This window comes from Eriocheir sinensis, chromosome 36 (assembly GCF_024679095.1).
Source record: "Eriocheir sinensis breed Jianghai 21 chromosome 36, ASM2467909v1, whole genome shotgun sequence".
Classification (NCBI taxonomy): domain Eukaryota; kingdom Metazoa; phylum Arthropoda; class Malacostraca; order Decapoda; family Varunidae; genus Eriocheir; species Eriocheir sinensis.
The window spans coordinates 17,487,397-17,505,152 of NC_066544.1; the positions used below are offsets into that span (position 1 = coordinate 17,487,397).

Sequence of the window (17,756 nt, forward strand, 5' to 3'; positions counted from 1 at the left end):
CTCCAAACACAACAAGAGATCGCTCGTCACCTTGTTTCTGAGCGTGGAGCGCGGGATGCCGTAAATGACCGCCGCACGCCGCGTGCCCAGCTTGCCACTCTGGATGTCCCGCAGCGCCGCCTGCAGCTCCTCCTCCGTGTACGACCGCTTGCTGAGGTCCCCGCGCCGGCGACCCCTGCAATGCCACGCATGTGTCACACACACACACACACACACACACACACACACACACACACTCACTCACTCACTCACACACACACACAAAAAAAAAATTGCTCATACTTAATGCTAATATTATATATAGATATATATATATATATATATATATATATATATATATATATATATATATATATATATATATATATATATATATATATATATATATATATATATATATATATATATATATATATATATATATATATATATATATATATATATATATATATATATATATATATATATATATATATATATATATATATATATATATATATTTCTTCAGGGCCTGGTGGTCGGCCCAAGCCCGTCATAGGCAATTTTTATGTATATATATATATATATATATATATATATATATATATATATATATATATATATATATATATATATATATATATACAGTCGGGAATCCTCCTGCCATATTTATCACCAGTAGACCTGATTATCATAATATATATATATATATATATATATATATATATATATATATATATATATTCACACAGTCTCGGGAATCCTCCTGCCATATTTATCACCAGTAGACCTGATCAGCATAATTTTTTTTTATCAGCAAGAAATCCATCAGTTTACCGCCAACTTTCCAGCGACAAGCAGTGCGTTACGGGCGGTAGGATTGGCGCGGAAAATTCTACGGACCGAGCCAGCTACGTTTACCTTACTCAGCGGCGGAGGAGCAGAGGAGGAGCCAAGGAGGGCGACTACTTACCTGGTAGAGGTGACTTTGGTGTCTATGGGGACTGAGGTGTGCACGGCCCTCTCATAGGAAGGGAAGAGGGGGTTGATGGTGGGCGGGGGGCTGCAGACCACGCCCACTTCCCTCTTGATGCTCTCCACCTGCGACTTGGCACTCAGGTCCAGAGGCTGCTGCTCCCGGTCCTCGCACGCCTCCTCGCTCACCTGCACACGAACAAACACACACACACACAAATCAGCTCTCCTCGCCTAATTAACCAGCCGTCTATCATTCTTCCCGTTCATCTTTTCCCTTTGCTCCGTTCCCTGTTTTTTTCCCTTCCCCTATGTACTCTCTTGTCGGTCCATTTATGTTAACCAAGTTACTTTACTATAAATTTATCCATCTAGCTATTCTATAAATTTATCTATCTATCTGTTTGTCTATTTATCTATATATCTATCTGTTTATCTCTCTATCTCTCTATCTAACTATCTATCTATCTACCTATCTATATCTCCTTCATCGTCAACAACTCCTTCTCCCTGTATTCTCGCTGTCACGGGAATGACAAAACTGCCTCTAGTGGACCCTGAAGGGGGGTGAATACAGAAGGCGCTGAGGGGCCTACAGGGGGAGACTGAGGCAAGCTCGTGACCAAACACCTGACCGCCACCCCGCGAGAGGCCTCCCTGATGCCGACAAGCCTCACCTGGTGCGCCCTGGCCAGGTGGTGGAGGTGGGAGGAGAGGATCCAGGGCAGCAGGTGCGGCGGCAGGTTGGCGGTGTAGAGCCCCAGCGGTAGGCGCGGCCCGAGCTCCGGGGCCAGGCTCGCCTCCACGCCCACGGACACATTCCTCGCCTCGCCGCAGGTGGGGGTGCGCGACACGCTGCTGCTGCCCCCTGACGACGGCGTGGGCGTGGATGGCGGCCGCGTCGTGGAGAGGTCAAGTGTGGCCTCGGCAGCGTCCGTGGGGTGGCTCCCCTGAGTGCTGGGCGGCGGCGGCGGCGGCGGCGGTGGCGGGGTGCAGGTGGGGTCTCCCGGGGAGTCTGCGACACTGGTGTTGGGCGTCGCGCCCTCCCGCGCCGGCCACTCAGACTGCGGGGACACAGGCGTCACCACTGCTATCACAACTACCGCAAAAACTACTACCACCAATACTGTTATTGTTGCTATCGCCAAACTCGTAAGATAAATGACATGCTTTTCTGTGTATCATGAGCATGCAGACTGTGATAATTTTCAAATGTGTGTTGTGGCTGCTTGGTCCTCGCTCCCCCCTCCCCCCTTGGATCACGCAGGCGGTGGGAACGCTAGCGGCCGTCAGGTGTGGCCTACAGGTGTGGCCTATTGGTGTGGTGCGACTCACCTGGGTGTCGGCGTTGCCGGTGCCGAGGCAGACGAAGCAGGGCGCGGCGGGGTCCCAGTCCTGCGGGGGGAGGGCAGGGGTCGGGGACTGTCGGGGGCCGCGCTCCCCCCCAGGACTCGGGTACAAGTCGGAGCGCACTTTAAGCCACGCGGACTCCCCCATCAGCTCCTCCAGTACACGTTCGAGACCTGCAAGACAAGGGCGTGTGAGTGGGTGGCAGCGACACACATGAGGAGGCAACACTGTGCTCCACACCTAAGACACTCACGCCACACCCACACCGGCACCAGCCACAGCCCACACGGCACCGGTGGGCTGAGGCTGTGTCATGCATGGGTGGGTGGGGGGGCAGTGGGTCAGGGTGGGCGCGGCAGGGCAGGGCAGGGGTGAGGGTGGGCGGGGCGCACAGAGGCCCACTGGTTGCTACGGCAATGATGTCTGTCAATACTACACATCCTGTAGCCTCTCGCACCCCAGCACCACCTCACCCCCCCTCACATCCCACAACAACCCCCACCACCACACCCACAGCACCTCACCCCCCCCTCACATCCCACACCAACCCCCACCACCACACCCACAGCACCTCACCCCCCCCTCACATCCCCCCACCAACCCCCACCACAGCACCTCACACCCCCTCACATCCCACACCAACCCCCACCACAGCACCTCACACACCCCTCACATCCCACACCAACCCCCACCACAGCACCTCACACCCCCCTCACATCCCACACCAACCCCCACCACAGCACTTCACACACCCCACATCCCACCAACCCCCACCACAGCACCTCACTCCCCCCTCACATCCCACACCAACCCCCACCACAGCACTTCACACACCCCTCATATCCCCACCAACCCCCACCACAGCACCTCACACCCCCCTCACATCCCACACCAACCCCCACCACAGCACCTCACCCCCTCACATCCCACACCAGCCCCACCACAGCACCTCACACCCCCTCACATCCCACACCAACCCCCACCACAGCACCTCACCCCTCCGTCACATCCCACACCAACCCCCACCACAGCACCTCACCCCCTCACATCCCACACCAACCCTCACCGCCACACCCACAGCACCTCACACACCCCTCACATCCCACACCAACCCCCACCACCACACCCACAGCACCTCACCCCCCTTCACATCCCACACCACCCCCACCACCACACCCACAGCACCTCACACGCCTCAGATCCCACACCATCCCCCACCACCACACCCACAGCACCTCACACCCCTCACATCCCACACCAACCCCCACCACCACACCCACAGCACCTCACAACCCGCACATCCCCCACCAACCCCCACCACCACCACACCCACAGCACCTCACCCCCCTTCACATCCCACACCATCCCCCACCACAGCACCCACAGCACCTCACCCCCACACACCCCTTCACATCCCACACCAAACCCCACCACCACAGTCACACCCCCACACACACACCACACCACACCCCCTCTCCCTCATATCCCACCCCCATCCCCACCACCACACCCGCCCACACCCACACCACATCACACCTTCCTTCACAGCCAACACTCGTCCCCGCCACCAGTCACCCCCACACACATCACACCTTCCTCCAGCATCTCCTCTCACGCCACACCACACTACACCCACCCTCACATCCCCCCCCACCCACCACCACACCCACACGCATACCTCACACCCCAGTCTCCCACGCCTACTCTCCATTCCACGCCTATTCTGACACATTTCTGACGCAACGATGTACTCTACCCACGCCTCCAGCCCCGCCCCCCCCTTCCCCGAGACCCTCCTCCTCTGCCCCCTCTTGACAATTGCGTGTAGGACGATTACCTTGTGTCATCCCTCCCTTCCCTCTTCCCTCTCCTATATTCTCGAACGTCTCGGGATCCTACTGTATACGACTGCTTCCCAAGGCCACGGAGAAGATTAGCCTGGTTTTCGTGGGAGATTTTTCCCTTTCGTGATGCATAGGTTGTGCAAAACTATCAATGGGATCACAGAATAGTCCATGATAATCCCAGCGACTTTTCCGAGAGGCTTTTCTTGAGTATTTAGGAAGGAGGTGAAGAGATGGAGGGAGAATGCACGGAAGGGAAGCTGAGAGAGAGGGAAGGAAGGAAGGAAGGAAGGAAGGAAAGAAAGGAAGAAAGGAGGAAAAGCAGGGAGCGATAAAGGGAAAGAAGAACAGAAAAAAAGAAAGAAAGGAAGGAAGGAAGAAGAAAAGAAAGGAAGGAAGGGACGAGGAGGGGAAAAAAGAAGAAGAGGAAGAACGAAAGGGAAGGAAGGAAGGAAGATAGGACAGTGAGGAGGGGGGGTTAGGAGATGATGGGAGGGAGGAAAGAGAGGGAGGGAGAGAGGAAGGGAGGGAGGGAGGAATGACGGTAGCAACAGGTAAGATAATCAATTAGAAGGTGGTGATTGGTGAAGCCTTAACCATGATACCTCCACGGCCCCTCCGCCCCCCTCCGCTCCCCACCCCACCCGCTCCTCCCTTCCTCCATGTGGCAATGTGGGAAAGGACAGGCACGGGGCATCAGGCAGGGCGGGAGAGATAAGGAAAAGGGTGGAAGGAAAGGAGGAAATGAGGAAATAGAGAGAATGGTGGAGGAAAGGAAGGAAAGGGAGAGATTAGCGAGGGAAAGGAAGGAAAGGGGAAGGAATGAAAGGAGAGAAGGATGGAGGAAAGGGAGAGGGATGGAAGAAAAGAAGAGGAAAGGGATGGAAGGAGAGGAGAGAAGGGGAAAGGGAAAGAATGCAAGGAGAGAAGGATGTAGGAAAAGACCCAAATAATAATAATAATAATAATAATAATAATAATAATAATAATAATAATAATAATAATAATAATAATAATAATAATAATAATAATAATAATAATAATAATAATAATAATAATAATAATAATAATAATAATAATAATAATGATGATGATGATGATAAGTCCGTCAGCCAGACCTCGTTCGCTCCCTTTTAGCTTTCGATGAATGCTTTGATACGGGTCAATGACTACAGCGAACATAGTGGTATCTCTCTCTCTCTCTCTCTCTCTCTCTCTCTGTTTATCGTCTCATGCCAAAATATAAAGCAATTGGAATTCAACAAAGGCGGAAACCAGACGAGAAAAGCTGCCATTTGTTTTGCGCTGGATATATATGGCGTGTCTAGGTAAGGGAGAGCTTGGACAACAGACGATAAACTGTAAAGGCGAATACTCAAGTGTTAAGGCTACGGAGATGCGCACAGAGGCCAGGGGTAGCTATAGCGCATGCCCCCTTCGTTATGATAAATAATCTTCGTCATACGTCACGTTCAAGAACAGTGTATCAAGACGCCCTCCACCCGAAATTGACCTCTCTTTTAGCCACTCTTTACTTTCGTCTGTTGTGGGAGCGGTGAGTTATAGCGGGCTTTTTTTCTACACTTTTTTTGCCCTTGAGCCGTCTCCTTTGTTGTTAATAAAAGCCACTATATATAAAATTAACCTGCGCCACAAACGGGTTAAGGTTGTTCAAGAGGTCCCCCAAGAGAACCTACAGACAGAACCAAAAAATAAATAAATAAATAAAATAAAAAATAACAATATAACTCATCCATTATAACTTCGTAGGATATTTCTTTTCAACGGTAAGAGGAGGAACTGAGTAGTGACTTATCAATCTCGCGTCATTATAAACACTTGCCTGCTGCTTCTGTGCTATCGCGGCCTGGTGCAGTGGGTGGCGCAGCTGTAGGTCATCATCGTCATGGTCCAGGGTTCGAACCTCAGCCGTTACATAGCATTAGACGTAGTAGTTGTTGTGATCTGCCAACCTTGCGTCAACAACACTTCTCTGTTGCTTTCCCTGTGACCTCTATCGCTTTGAATGTCGCTGTCTTTATCACACTCTTGTAAACACGGTCTTTCGTTTAGTGTTCTTTCCCTCCTCGGCGTTCAGTGTTTTGGTAGTGATTTAGTTTATCTTTATCCTTCCTGTGTCGTCTATCGCTTCAAATCGTCTCGCAAATCTGTCTCCTTCACTGCCTTTGCCTTCATCACACTCTTGTAAACACTGTCTTTCGTTTAGTGTTCTTTCCTTCCTCGGTGTCCGGTGTTTTGGTAGTGATTTAGTTTATCTTTATCCTTCCTGTGTCGTCTATCTCTTCAAATCGTCTCGCAAATCTGTCTCCTTCACTGTCGCTGTCTTTATCACACACGTATTAATAGTCTTACGTGTAGTCTTCTTTCCCTCCTCGGCGTTCAGTGTTTTGGTAGTGATTTAGTTTATCTTTATCCTTCCTGTGACGTCTATCTCTTCAAATCGTCTCGCAAATCTGTCTCCTTCACTGTCGCTGCCTCTATCACACATGTAGAAACAGTCTTATACGTTTAGTCTTCTTTCCTTCCTCGGCGTTCGGTGTTTTTGTCCGTCAGTCTTCTTCATTTGATCTCTGTCTCTGAATTTCGTCTTCTTCACTGTTTACGCCTTACACACACACTTATAAAGACTGTCCTATGTTTAGTCTTCTTCCCCTCCTCGGTGCTCAGTGTCTTGGTCTCGAATTAGTTATCTTTATCCTTCCTGTGACCTTAATGTATCGCTTTAAGTTGCCTCAGAGGTTTAGCTTCTTCAATGTCCTTGCCTTCATCACACACTCATACACACTGCCTTACGTTTTAGTCTTCTTTCTCTCCTCGGCGATCAGTGTTTTGATTCTACGTAAGCGGCGTGTTTTCTTTCTTTTCCTTCCTGTAACTTCTGTCTCCTTGAATCACCTCTCATGTTTATATTCTTTGCTTGCTCTGTTTCAGTCACACTCTTAAACACACTATCTTACGTTTACTCTTCTTTTCCCTCCTCGGTATTCAGTGTTATGGTCTTGGTTCAGTATCCTATATTCTTCTTTCTGTAAATTCTACTGCGTCTTCACTGTCTCTGCCTTGATCACACGCTTAGAAACACTGTCTTACGTTTAGTCTTCTTTCCTTGGCGTTCAGTGTCTTGATGAGCGGCCTTTTGCTTCTTTTTCCTCTTCCTGTGACGTCTATCGCTTTGAATCGCCTCGCATGTTTATATTCTTCACTTGCTGTTTTAATCACACTTGAAACACTGTCTTCCGTTTACTCTTCTTTCCCCCTAACCGTTCAGTGTCTTCGTGTCTTTCTGCGCTAGTGTGAACGCCTCGCCTCGCTTCGCCTCGCCTCGCCACCCCACGCCACGCCACGCCAGGGAATGCCTTTCAGTCGCCGTGGCAGGCAGGAGAGCGCGCACCGACCAGCCTCACTCCTCACTCCTGCCCGGCCGCACGTGTCTGTGAGAGCCAGTGTCCCGCCCACCGACCAGCAGCCACCCTACATGTATCGCTTCTCCTCCTCCTCCCTACCCCTTCTTCCTCCCTCTACGTCCCGCTCCTCCTCCTCCTCTTCCTTCCCTTCCATCCCCGAAAGCACCACCGATATATCTTCTAATCTGTGTGTGTGTGTGTGTGTGTGTGTGTGTGTGTGTGGTGTGTGTGTCTCTCTCTCTCTCTCTCTCTCTCTCTCTCTCTCTCTCTCTCTCTCTCTCTCTCTCTCTCTCTCTCTCTCTCTCTCTCTCTCTCTCTCTCTCTCTCTCTCTCTCTCTCTCTCTTAGTCATGGATACTTATATAAGTGAGAGAGAGAGAGAGAGAGAGAGAGAGAGAGAGAGAGAGAGAGAGAGAGAGAGAGAGAGAGAGAGAGAGAGAGAGATCTAGAAAGCACAGGGCCCATTCATCCGCAGATCCTCCTCCTCTCCTCTCCTCCTTCTCCTCCTCCTCCTCCTGCTCCTCTTCCTCCTTCTCCTGCTCCTCCTCCTCCATTACGGGTTAAGTGAATGAATGACAAACAATATGCTAAGTGGTGAGTGCATAATAAATAAAGTAATAAATAATATACAACGATAAGTAATGGATGGCAAACATTATACCAAGAGATGAATGAATAACAAACAATACTAAGAGATGAATGAATGAATGAGCTCCAGGAACCTTCAGGAGTAACTCTAGTAAAGCGGCAACTCTCGTAGTGTCTCTAAGAACGGGAAACCTTTTAACTATAGGACTAATAGGAGAGGTTACGAAAGGGAGAGGAGGAGGAGGAGGAGGAGGAGGAGTGGCCCGGTGCATAAGGGAGCATAGAGAGGGAATGGGGAAGGAGGAGGGGGAGGAGGAGGAGGAAGAGAAGATATGAGAGAGAGAGAGAGAGAGAGAGAGAGAGAGAGAGAGAGAGAGAGAGAGAGAGAGAGAGAGAGAGAGAGAGAGAGAGAGAGAGAGAGAGAGAGAGAGAGAGAGAGAGAGAGAGAGAGAGAGAGTGACATAAGCAGAGGAAAATAACAAAAAGAAAAGGAAACATGGAAAGAAGGAAGAGACGAAGAAGAAGAAGAACAAGAAGAACAAGGAGATCAAAAACAAAAATAAGAAGAGGAGGAGGAGGAGGAGGAGGAGGAGGAGGAGGTCCAGGTGGCGGGGTGTCCTAAAATACTCCTTGTGCAAAGCGGATTCGATATTGATTACCACGAGAGGACGGAAGAGACGGCAAGGTACAGCACGTGAAGGAGGAGGAGGCGGAGGAGGAGGAAGAGGAGGAAGGGAAGACGGCGTTACAACAGGAAGAAGAGGAAGATGAACAAGAAGAAGAGCAGGAGGAGTTGGAAGAGGAGGAGGAAGAAGAAGATGTGGTTAGACGGCGGTGGAACAGGAAGAAGAGGAAGGTGGGAAAGAAGAAGAGGAAGAGGAAGAAGAGGAGGGGAGGAGGAGGAGGAGGAGGAAGAGGAGGAAGGTAAGACGGCGTTACAACAGGAAGAAGAGGAAGATGAACAAGAAGAAGAGCAGGAGGAGTTGGAAGAGGAAGAGGAAGAAGAAGATATGGTTAGACGGCGGTGGAACAGGAAGAAGAGGAAGGTGGGAAAGAAGAAGAGGAAGAGGAAGAAGAGGAGGAGAGGAGGAGGAGGAGGAGGAGGAGGAGGAGGATCAACAAGTGGACAGGTGTATGCGCGGTGAGGGACCCAAATGAAGCACATGCATGTTAATAATCTTGCTCAGCCTCTTCCCCTTCCTTCCCTCCTCTCCCCTTCCCTCCCCTTCTCTTCCCTCCCCTTCATTTTCCTTCCCTATCTTCTCCCTTACTTCCTCTTCCTTCCCCTCCTCTTCCTTTCATTCTCTCCTCCCTTTCCCCCTTTTCTCCCTTCCTTTTCTTTCCATTCCCTCCCTTCTCTTTCTTCCCTTTCCCTTCCCTCTCCTCTCCTTCCTTCCTCCCCCTTCCCTTCCCTCCTTTATCCTCTCCCCATCCCTTTCCCCTCCCCTTCCTTCCTACCAACATCTCTCCCTTCCCTTCCCTCCCTTCTTTCCTCCCAATCTTTCCTCTCCCTTCGTCCCTTCCCCTTACATCCTCTCTTCCCTTCTTTCATCCCCTTCCCTCTCTTCCCTTCCCTCCTTTTCCCTCCCTTCCCTCCCCTCTGACGCACAAGGTGGCTTCCTGCGTCATTTCCTACGAGAAAAGGAAGGAGTAAGGAGGAAAGGGAGGAAGACGAGGAGGAGGAGGAGGAGGAGGAGGAGGATGAAGAGGAGGAGGAGGAGGAGGAGGAGGAACATTGGGATAACGTGGTTTGTGGCAACTGGCCTTGATCGTAATAGGTGACGAGAGAGAGAGAGAGAGAGAGAGAGAGAGAGAGAGAGAGAGAGAGAGAGAGAGAGAGAGAGAGAGAGAGAGAGAGAGAGAGAGAGAGAGAGAGAGAGAGAGAGAGAGAGAGAGAGAGAGAGAGAGAGAGAGAGAGAGAGAGAGAGAGAGAGACAGACAGAATCAGAGAGAGAGAGAGAGAGAGAGAGAGAGAGAGAGAGAGAGAGAGAGAGAGAGAGAGAGAGAGAGAGAGAGAGGGAAAGTTCCCGGGAATCGGCTACAGTTTCATTAGCAAGGCAGATCATTCATTCTGTGTAACGAAGTCGTAATTAACACGCGCATAACTAAATTAAAGAAGATAACTAATAGATTGATGGGGAAAACGAATTACAAGTGACTGAATAATGAAAAAAAATCTAAATGAATGGAAAAGAGAAGTAAAGCAATTATGAAATAACTAAAGGATGGAATGAACAGGTAGGAAAGAATAACATATTTAAAAGATGAAAAGCGAAATGAATGAAAAGTAATTAAGTTTGAAAAGTAACTTAATGAATGGAAAACTATTTACGTTTGAAAAGTTTGTGGGGAGGTTGTGGCTGAGTGGTTAGCGTGTCGGTGCCGCGACCAGCCACTGCGGGGAGTTTTCGCTCACCGCCGAGTGGCGTAAAACTACCCACATGCTGACCTGCTGGAGGCCACCTATGAACCTGGACTCTAGAGTCTCTCTCTGAAGAGAGGCTCAAAGATGAGCTCCGGAGAGCAGCATGAGCCAAGCAAGATGGTGCCACTATAAACATTTGCCTGCGCCAAAACGGGTGGGTGCCGACCATCAGGCCCCACCGAGAAAGACTACCGGCGCCATAGGCCGACATGTAAAAAAAAACTAGAATAAATAAAATGAAAAAAATTAAATAAAGAAAACAGAATAGAAAAAACGTTAAGTGAATGAAAAATAACAAAAATCTAAAATAAAATAAGGAGAGGAAGGGAAAAAATAAACGAATGAAAAAATAAGAAAAAACAAGAAAGGGAGAAAAAGAAAGAAAGGAAGAAGAGATAAAGCACGGAGGGCACAAGGGAAGGAAGGAAGGAAGGAAGGAAGGAAGGAAATAAATGGAGATAAGAAGCGAGAGAAGAGGTAGAAAGAAGGTAGTAGGCAAACATAGGTAAGGAGGAGGAGGAGGAGGAGGAGGAAGGGGGGGGGGAGGCGACGCACACTTGACCTACTCTGTGACCTCTTTCAAGCCTTTTATTATTATTTTTTTATCATTATTTTTTTTCTTTCGTATAAGAATAAAGAGAAAACACACACACACACACACACACACACACACACACACACACACACACACACACACACACACACACACACACTTTGTTACCACGACAATAAGGTTATCCCGGTGACGTGCATATTAGTGTGTGTGTGTGTGTGTGTGTGTGTGTGTGTGTGTGTGTGTGTGTGTGTGTGTGAAAGATAGATAAATAGATAGAGAGAAAGATAGATAGATAGATAGATAGATAGATAGATAGATAGATAGATAGATAGATATAGATTTAGATAGACAGATAAAGAGAGAAAGGAGGAGGAGGAGGAGGAGGAGGAGGAGGAGGAGGAGGAGGAGGAGGAGGAGGTGGAGGAGGAGAGGGGAGGAGGAGCGCGCAGGTGTGCTAGGAGGATTACCTGAAGGGGCTGTGTGAGAGAGGGAGGGAAGGAGGAAGGGAGAGAGAGAAAGGAGAGAGAGGGGAGGAAAAAAGAGGGGAGCAATATTATTGATGTACTGTTTTGAGGGGTAAGGAGGAGGAGGAGGAGGAGGAGGAGGGAGAGAAAAGGAAGGGATGGGAGAAGGGGGAGACAGAGGGAGGGAAAGAGGAAGGATAAGGGAGAGGGAGGGAGAGGGAGATTACGCTGAAACGCAAAAGGTGTGTGTGTGTGTGTGTGTGTGTGTGTGTGTGTGTGTGTGTGTGTGTGTGAGTGTGAGTGAGAGTGAGAGAGAGAGAGAGAGAGAGAGAGAGAGAGAGAGAGAGAGAGAGAGAGAGAGAGAGAGAGAGAGAGAGAGAGAGAGAGAGAGAGAGAGAGAGAGAGAGAGAGAGAGAGAGAGAGAGAGAGAGAGAGAGAGAGAGAGAGAGAGAGAGAGAGAGAGAGAGAGAGAGAGAGAGAGAGAGAGAGAGAGAGAGAGAGAGAGAGAGAGAGAGAGAGAGAGAGAGAGAGAGAGAGAGAGAGAGAGAGAGAGAGAGAGAGAGAGAGAGAGAGAGAGAGAGAGAGAGAGAGAGAGAGAGAGAGAGAGAGAGAGAGAGAGAGAGAGAGAGAGAGGGGAGGGGGATCGTGGTACACACATAATCAATTTAACCCTTTCATTTTATTTTATGACGCAATTCGTACGTGTATTAAATCAGTATAAAATAAAGGAATGGTGGAATTAGCAAGGAGTTCTCAGCGTGCGTGGGTTATCTGGATGGCCACTCTTCTAAAGTCGAGAACGTCAGGCACCCCGCACACGACTCTCACAATCATATGACGCAAATCCTACACCTATTCAATCAGTACAAAGGAGTGGTGGTATTAGCAAGGTGTTCTCAGTATATGAATGGTTACTCTTCTAATGTCGAGTGTTGGAACGTCAGACACCCCGCCGCACACGACTCTCACATATGACGCAACTCTTACACCTATTCAATCTGTATAAAAGAGGGATGGTATTAGCAAGGTGTTCTCAGTATATGAATGGTTACTCTTCTAATGTCGAGTGTTGGAACGTCAGACACCCCGCCGCACACGACTGCTTGGCGAGGACTTCAGTGTGTCTTGGGTGAGGTAAGCTGCCTTTTGTTGCCTCTACAATGGACGGGGCGGCAGGTGGCGAGGTGCACAGGAGGAGGGAGGGAAAGAGGGAGGGAGGGAGCAGGTGTCAGGCGAAGAAGAGGAAAGGGGAGGAGGGCACTTAACCAAAACATATCTCAATAAATAAATGAATGTTTGAAAATAAAATCACGAGAATAATGATACGAAAGATTGATAATAATTGAGCGTGAGAATATATATTGCAATACTCGTGGTGGTGGTGGTGGTGGTGGTGGTGATGCTTTACGAACTGACTAAAAGGTGTCTTGAAGGTGGAAATGTTCTGATGATAGAGATGATAATAGTGGTGGTGGTGATGAAGGTGATGGTGATGGTGATGATCGTGGTGGTGGTGGTAGTGGGGGAGGAGGCGGGCTTGGCGTCGCCTTGGCTGGCATAAGAGGAGGCAGGGCAAGGCTCCCGCCCATCTAGTATTCATTCGCTGAGGGAGTCAGGGACGAGCATTAAGGGTTTGGATTCCCCGGCCCGCGCTCCGCCCCGCCCCGCCCCGCCCCAACCTTCGCTAAGCCTCACACCAACACACACACACACACACACACACACACACACACACACATATACGGACCCCTCCCCCTTCTCTCTCTCCTTCAGTGCCAATAACTTCTTCACCTCATAAAAAATATTAATAAAAAATAAACAGAAAGATATACGTATGGAAACCCATGAAAGATGTTACAGTAGAAGTAGTAATAGCAATAGTAGTAGTAGTAGTAGTAGTAGTAGTAGTAGTAGTAGTAGTAGTAGTATAGTAGTAGTAGTAGTAGTAGTAGTAGTAGTAGTAGTAGTAGTAGTAGTAGTAGTAGTAGTAGTAGTAGTAGTAGTAGTAGTAGTAGTAGTAGTAGTAGTAGTAGTAGTAGTAGTAGTAGTAGTAGTAGTAGTAGTAGTAGTAGTAATAGTAGTAGTAGTAGTAATAGTAGTAGTAGTAATAACAGTAGCAGTAATAGACGGCCCTCAATCTTGTTCAGTTTCCGCCGGGTACTGATAAGCCGTTTTTCTCCCATGCCTGGTTCTATTCTCATGTTATCACCAAAAACGTTTCACCCTTACTGAGAGACGGCACGTACACTTACATGGCTACAGACACGACCTTCAGACAGTCACTATTCTCAGACTCTTCCGACTCTTACATCAACAATTTCCAAAGCCCAAAAATTAGACTAATCGCGTACATTTGATGGTTTATTTTACGTTCATGGTACAGAGGCTTTGTCACACTACCACCAGGGTCATAAAACTACTCATGGAAACGCCCACCTCAACTCCTGCGAATGCCCTTGCAAATGTGTGTGTGTTTGGGCGTCGAAATGTTTAGGAAATGGCAGCCAACGTGAATGACCTATCGCTGAAAACAACTTACCAAAGCATGAAAAAATCGTGACACTCAGTATTATTATCATTACAATCATTACTCTTATTCTTTTTATTACTATTGCCATCAGTATTATTTCTATGAGCCAGGTCCCCATGCAGCCGAGGCGCGGAGGGTGTCGGCACGGGGCGGGGCGGGGCGAGGCGAGGAGCGGGGAGAGTGAATGTTGATGGCAAGGACGCTCCGCTGCGCCTCAAAGGTCCTGCCTGATAGCTTATGTATCAGATATGGAGGAGGTTGGCGCTGCATGGGACCTCCACTGTCACCACCACCGCCGCCGCCGTCAAGAAGGCAGGCAGGGAAGAGGTGTGTGTGTGTGTGGGTCATCGGTGGGGATAGGTATACATGAACCATTATCGTTATTATTATTACTGTTATCGTCATTATTATCATCATTAATTAGTGGTGGACCGTAGTTGTGGATATATGAAATGCCTTTCCTAATGTTCTCTATATGTCTCTTTGTTTGAGGTGTTAGTGTAGCTATTTCATCCTACTCCGGCAAAGGTTCTGATTATATCTCTCCACCTGGTCATCTGCATGTCTCTCTCTGACGTTAATGTACTTTATCCTACTCTGACGAAAGTTCTAATTCCATCTCTCCCTCTGTTTCTCTGTCTGATGTTAATGTACTCTATCCTGCTTCGGTAAAAGGGTCTATCTTTCCCCCTGGTTCTCTATATGATGTTAGTCCACTCTTTTCTACTCCGGCAAATGTTCTATCTCTCCTCCTGGTTCTCTTTCTGATGTTAGTGTACTCTATCCTACTCCGGCAAAGGCTCTAATTCTATCTCTCCACCTGATTCTCTGTCTTGTGTTAGCGTGATTCATCCTTCTCCGACAAAGGTTCGGATTTTATCTCCCCACCTGGTTCTATGCTACTACTACTACTATTACTACTACTACTACTACTACTACTACTACTACTACTTGTACTACTGCTACTATTACTACCATTAATGCTACTACTACCGCCGCCACTGCTGCTACTACTGCAATAATACATCGAGACTCAGCCAGCACCGTCGCAGGAGAGGCCGAGACGTCCTGAGGCTGTGAGGGGCGCCTGAAGGCCTCCACGTGACACAGCGCCCCCTGCCCCCTCAACCCCGCCCCGCCAGCCCGGGGAGTGTATACTGGCACCATTACCAGCCACACCTGCCCCGCGCCTGGAGGGACGGCTGATGTGAACACACCAATTACCCGGGCCACACCTGTGATCTACGACAGCCTCTGGGTCACTCCTGGGCGACACACAACAGTCGGGGGCCACACCTGCACCCCCCCCCCCCCCCCTGCAGTGAGGCAAGAAGTGGTGTCAGAGCCCTTACAGCCTTGGGGCCTGGGGGGAGCCTGGGTCACGACGCCACCTAACCCTTGGGGAGCTGCACAAGGCCACATACAGGTAGCCGCCGCTCCCGCTCCCGCTGCTGCTGTATGTGCCGCCACCTGGGCGTCGCGGGCCCGAGTATCGATCAGCGAGACGGCCGCTGGGGCGACCCGAAACAGCGGGGAGGGAAGCCGAGGGGAGTAAAGGGGAAGGGGAAGGGGGCAGAGACAGCCGGGCCCGACGCCCCCACACGACCAAGACTTGACGCCACCACCACCAATGCTACCACAACCCTCACAGCTACCACCACCCTCCCCTACCCCCCCCCATTACTACCACCACCACTACCACTACCACTACCACCACCGCTACCATGCACCACAACCACCCCCACCACCACTATTATCACCACCCCTACCACCACCACTACTACTATTACGACCCCTACCCCCCACCACGACCACTACGAAAACAAGTCACTCAAAACACACACACACACACACACACACACACACACACACACACACACACTTAGTTTCACAAGTGTAATGTTCATTATTATTATTATTATTATTATTATTATTATTATTATTATTATTATTATTATTATTATTATTATTATTATTATTATTATTATTATTATAATTGATATTGTTATTGTTATTCTCAGCAACATATTATTATAATTATTCTTATTGTTCTATACGTTAGTTCATAATATATTAGGTACCAATTTTGTGCCAATGTAAACATTAAATAAAATAATATAATTCCATGTCTGTCGGGAAGCTTCGGCTTGACAGGCTGTGCCATTGCCATGTTTTATGTTATATTTATATATAACAATATTCTTATATTTTAAAGGCAATAAAAATTTACTTACTTACTTACTTACTTACACACTGTATGAATATTTTGGGTACACACGTGACTAGGGACAAAGGGAGTCAAAAGTGACGAAAAGGAACAGATATATGACACTCTGGATGGACTTGAAAGGACATGGAAAAGGAGGATTCTGTCCGTCCGTCTGTCGCACTCTCTCAACTTGTCTGTGTCGTTCTGAACACACACACACACACACACACACACACACACACACACACACACACACACACACACACACACACACACACAGCATCCAAGCCTATCATCTCGACAGTCCATTTACGCGCCCAGGCTCTTCTCGACGTCAACACCCATTAATACAGTGTGTGAGGAAGGTCTAAGACACAGAAGACTGAGAAAACACAAAGAAATAGCCCGTACAACCTCGCGCCCGGTCGTCTCTCTCGCTTTTATCGTAGTCCCCGCTGCCAAAGACAGTGTTGTAGTAACACGCGGCCAGGTAGCCCGCCGGTAGCCCAGCACGAATGTCGCGTTAAAGTTCAGTGTACTACGGTGTAACACTTGCAGGATTAGACGGTTTTGTGTCTCGTATGAAAATCCACAACCCAGGATCTCCGTACACGTCCGTCAGAGCCCCGTCCAGTGATAGCCCAAAGCGGCGCGGAAAACCGCGGCGCTTTACTGCCTCCCAGAAATTACTGAGTAATCTTCCTCCTCTTCCCCTTGTGTCCGGTTTGTGGCCGTATCTTCTTCCTCCTCTTCGGAAGGTCGAGGGAGGCCCAGCTCCTCAACAGCACCGCAAACCTGGCGGTGTTAAACAACAATGCCGCATCTCTGTGTTCAGCTGCTATCAGGGAATTTGTCGGCTCTCAGACTTCTTATCTGACCAGAGTTCTTGATGTGTCTCCTCATTGTTTACCTTGTTATGGTATTCCCGGAGTGTTTTGACCCCTATTTCAGCTTCCACGAGCACCTAGGAGGCTAGTTACGTGTCCTCACAACAACGCCAGGAACAAATATTTTTGACGCGCTGAAGTTTGGCGAAAGGTTTCGTTCACGTCACTCAGCCCTTGGGAGACGATGTCACACAGCGACTCTCACTCAAATAACTGCTTATATTCCGAATAACAGGCGTATTTCATGCAAAAGGAAGCCCTAGTAGTATTGTGGGGATACTTTAACACACGTAAGGCAGGATGGCAAACCTTGATAGAGCCGTGAGGGATAGAGCAGAAATCAGAGTGTTGGGGTGGCAGCCAGCGAGCACCCACACGGGGCCGCCCCCACACGGGCAGCTGAATGTGCTCCCTCGTCTTTCCCTCCCAAGTATACACGACACGAGGCCTTGCCGAGGGCCGGGGGGCACGACGGAGGAAAGACAGCACATGACCATTCTTTCTGTCTTCCCACTCCCTCCCACT

General features: G+C 48.9%; 1 protein-coding gene across 1 annotated transcript in view; it reads right to left on the reverse strand.

Annotated features, from left to right (window-relative positions):
- Nucleotides 1-17,756, reverse strand: part of LOC127007960 (mushroom body large-type Kenyon cell-specific protein 1-like) — a 56,827-nt gene that overhangs the window by 3,583 nt on the left and 35,488 nt on the right. The window contains exons 2-5 of the mRNA XM_050879507.1: nt 2,290-2,477; nt 1,632-2,018; nt 953-1,143; nt 31-175 (exon numbers count right to left, since the gene is read on the reverse strand). Of these exons, the coding sequence (XP_050735464.1) occupies nt 31-175; nt 953-1,143; nt 1,632-2,018; nt 2,290-2,451 (885 nt within the window). The 5' untranslated portion in view covers nt 2,452-2,477. The remainder of the gene's footprint in view (nt 1-30; nt 176-952; nt 1,144-1,631; nt 2,019-2,289; nt 2,478-17,756) is intronic.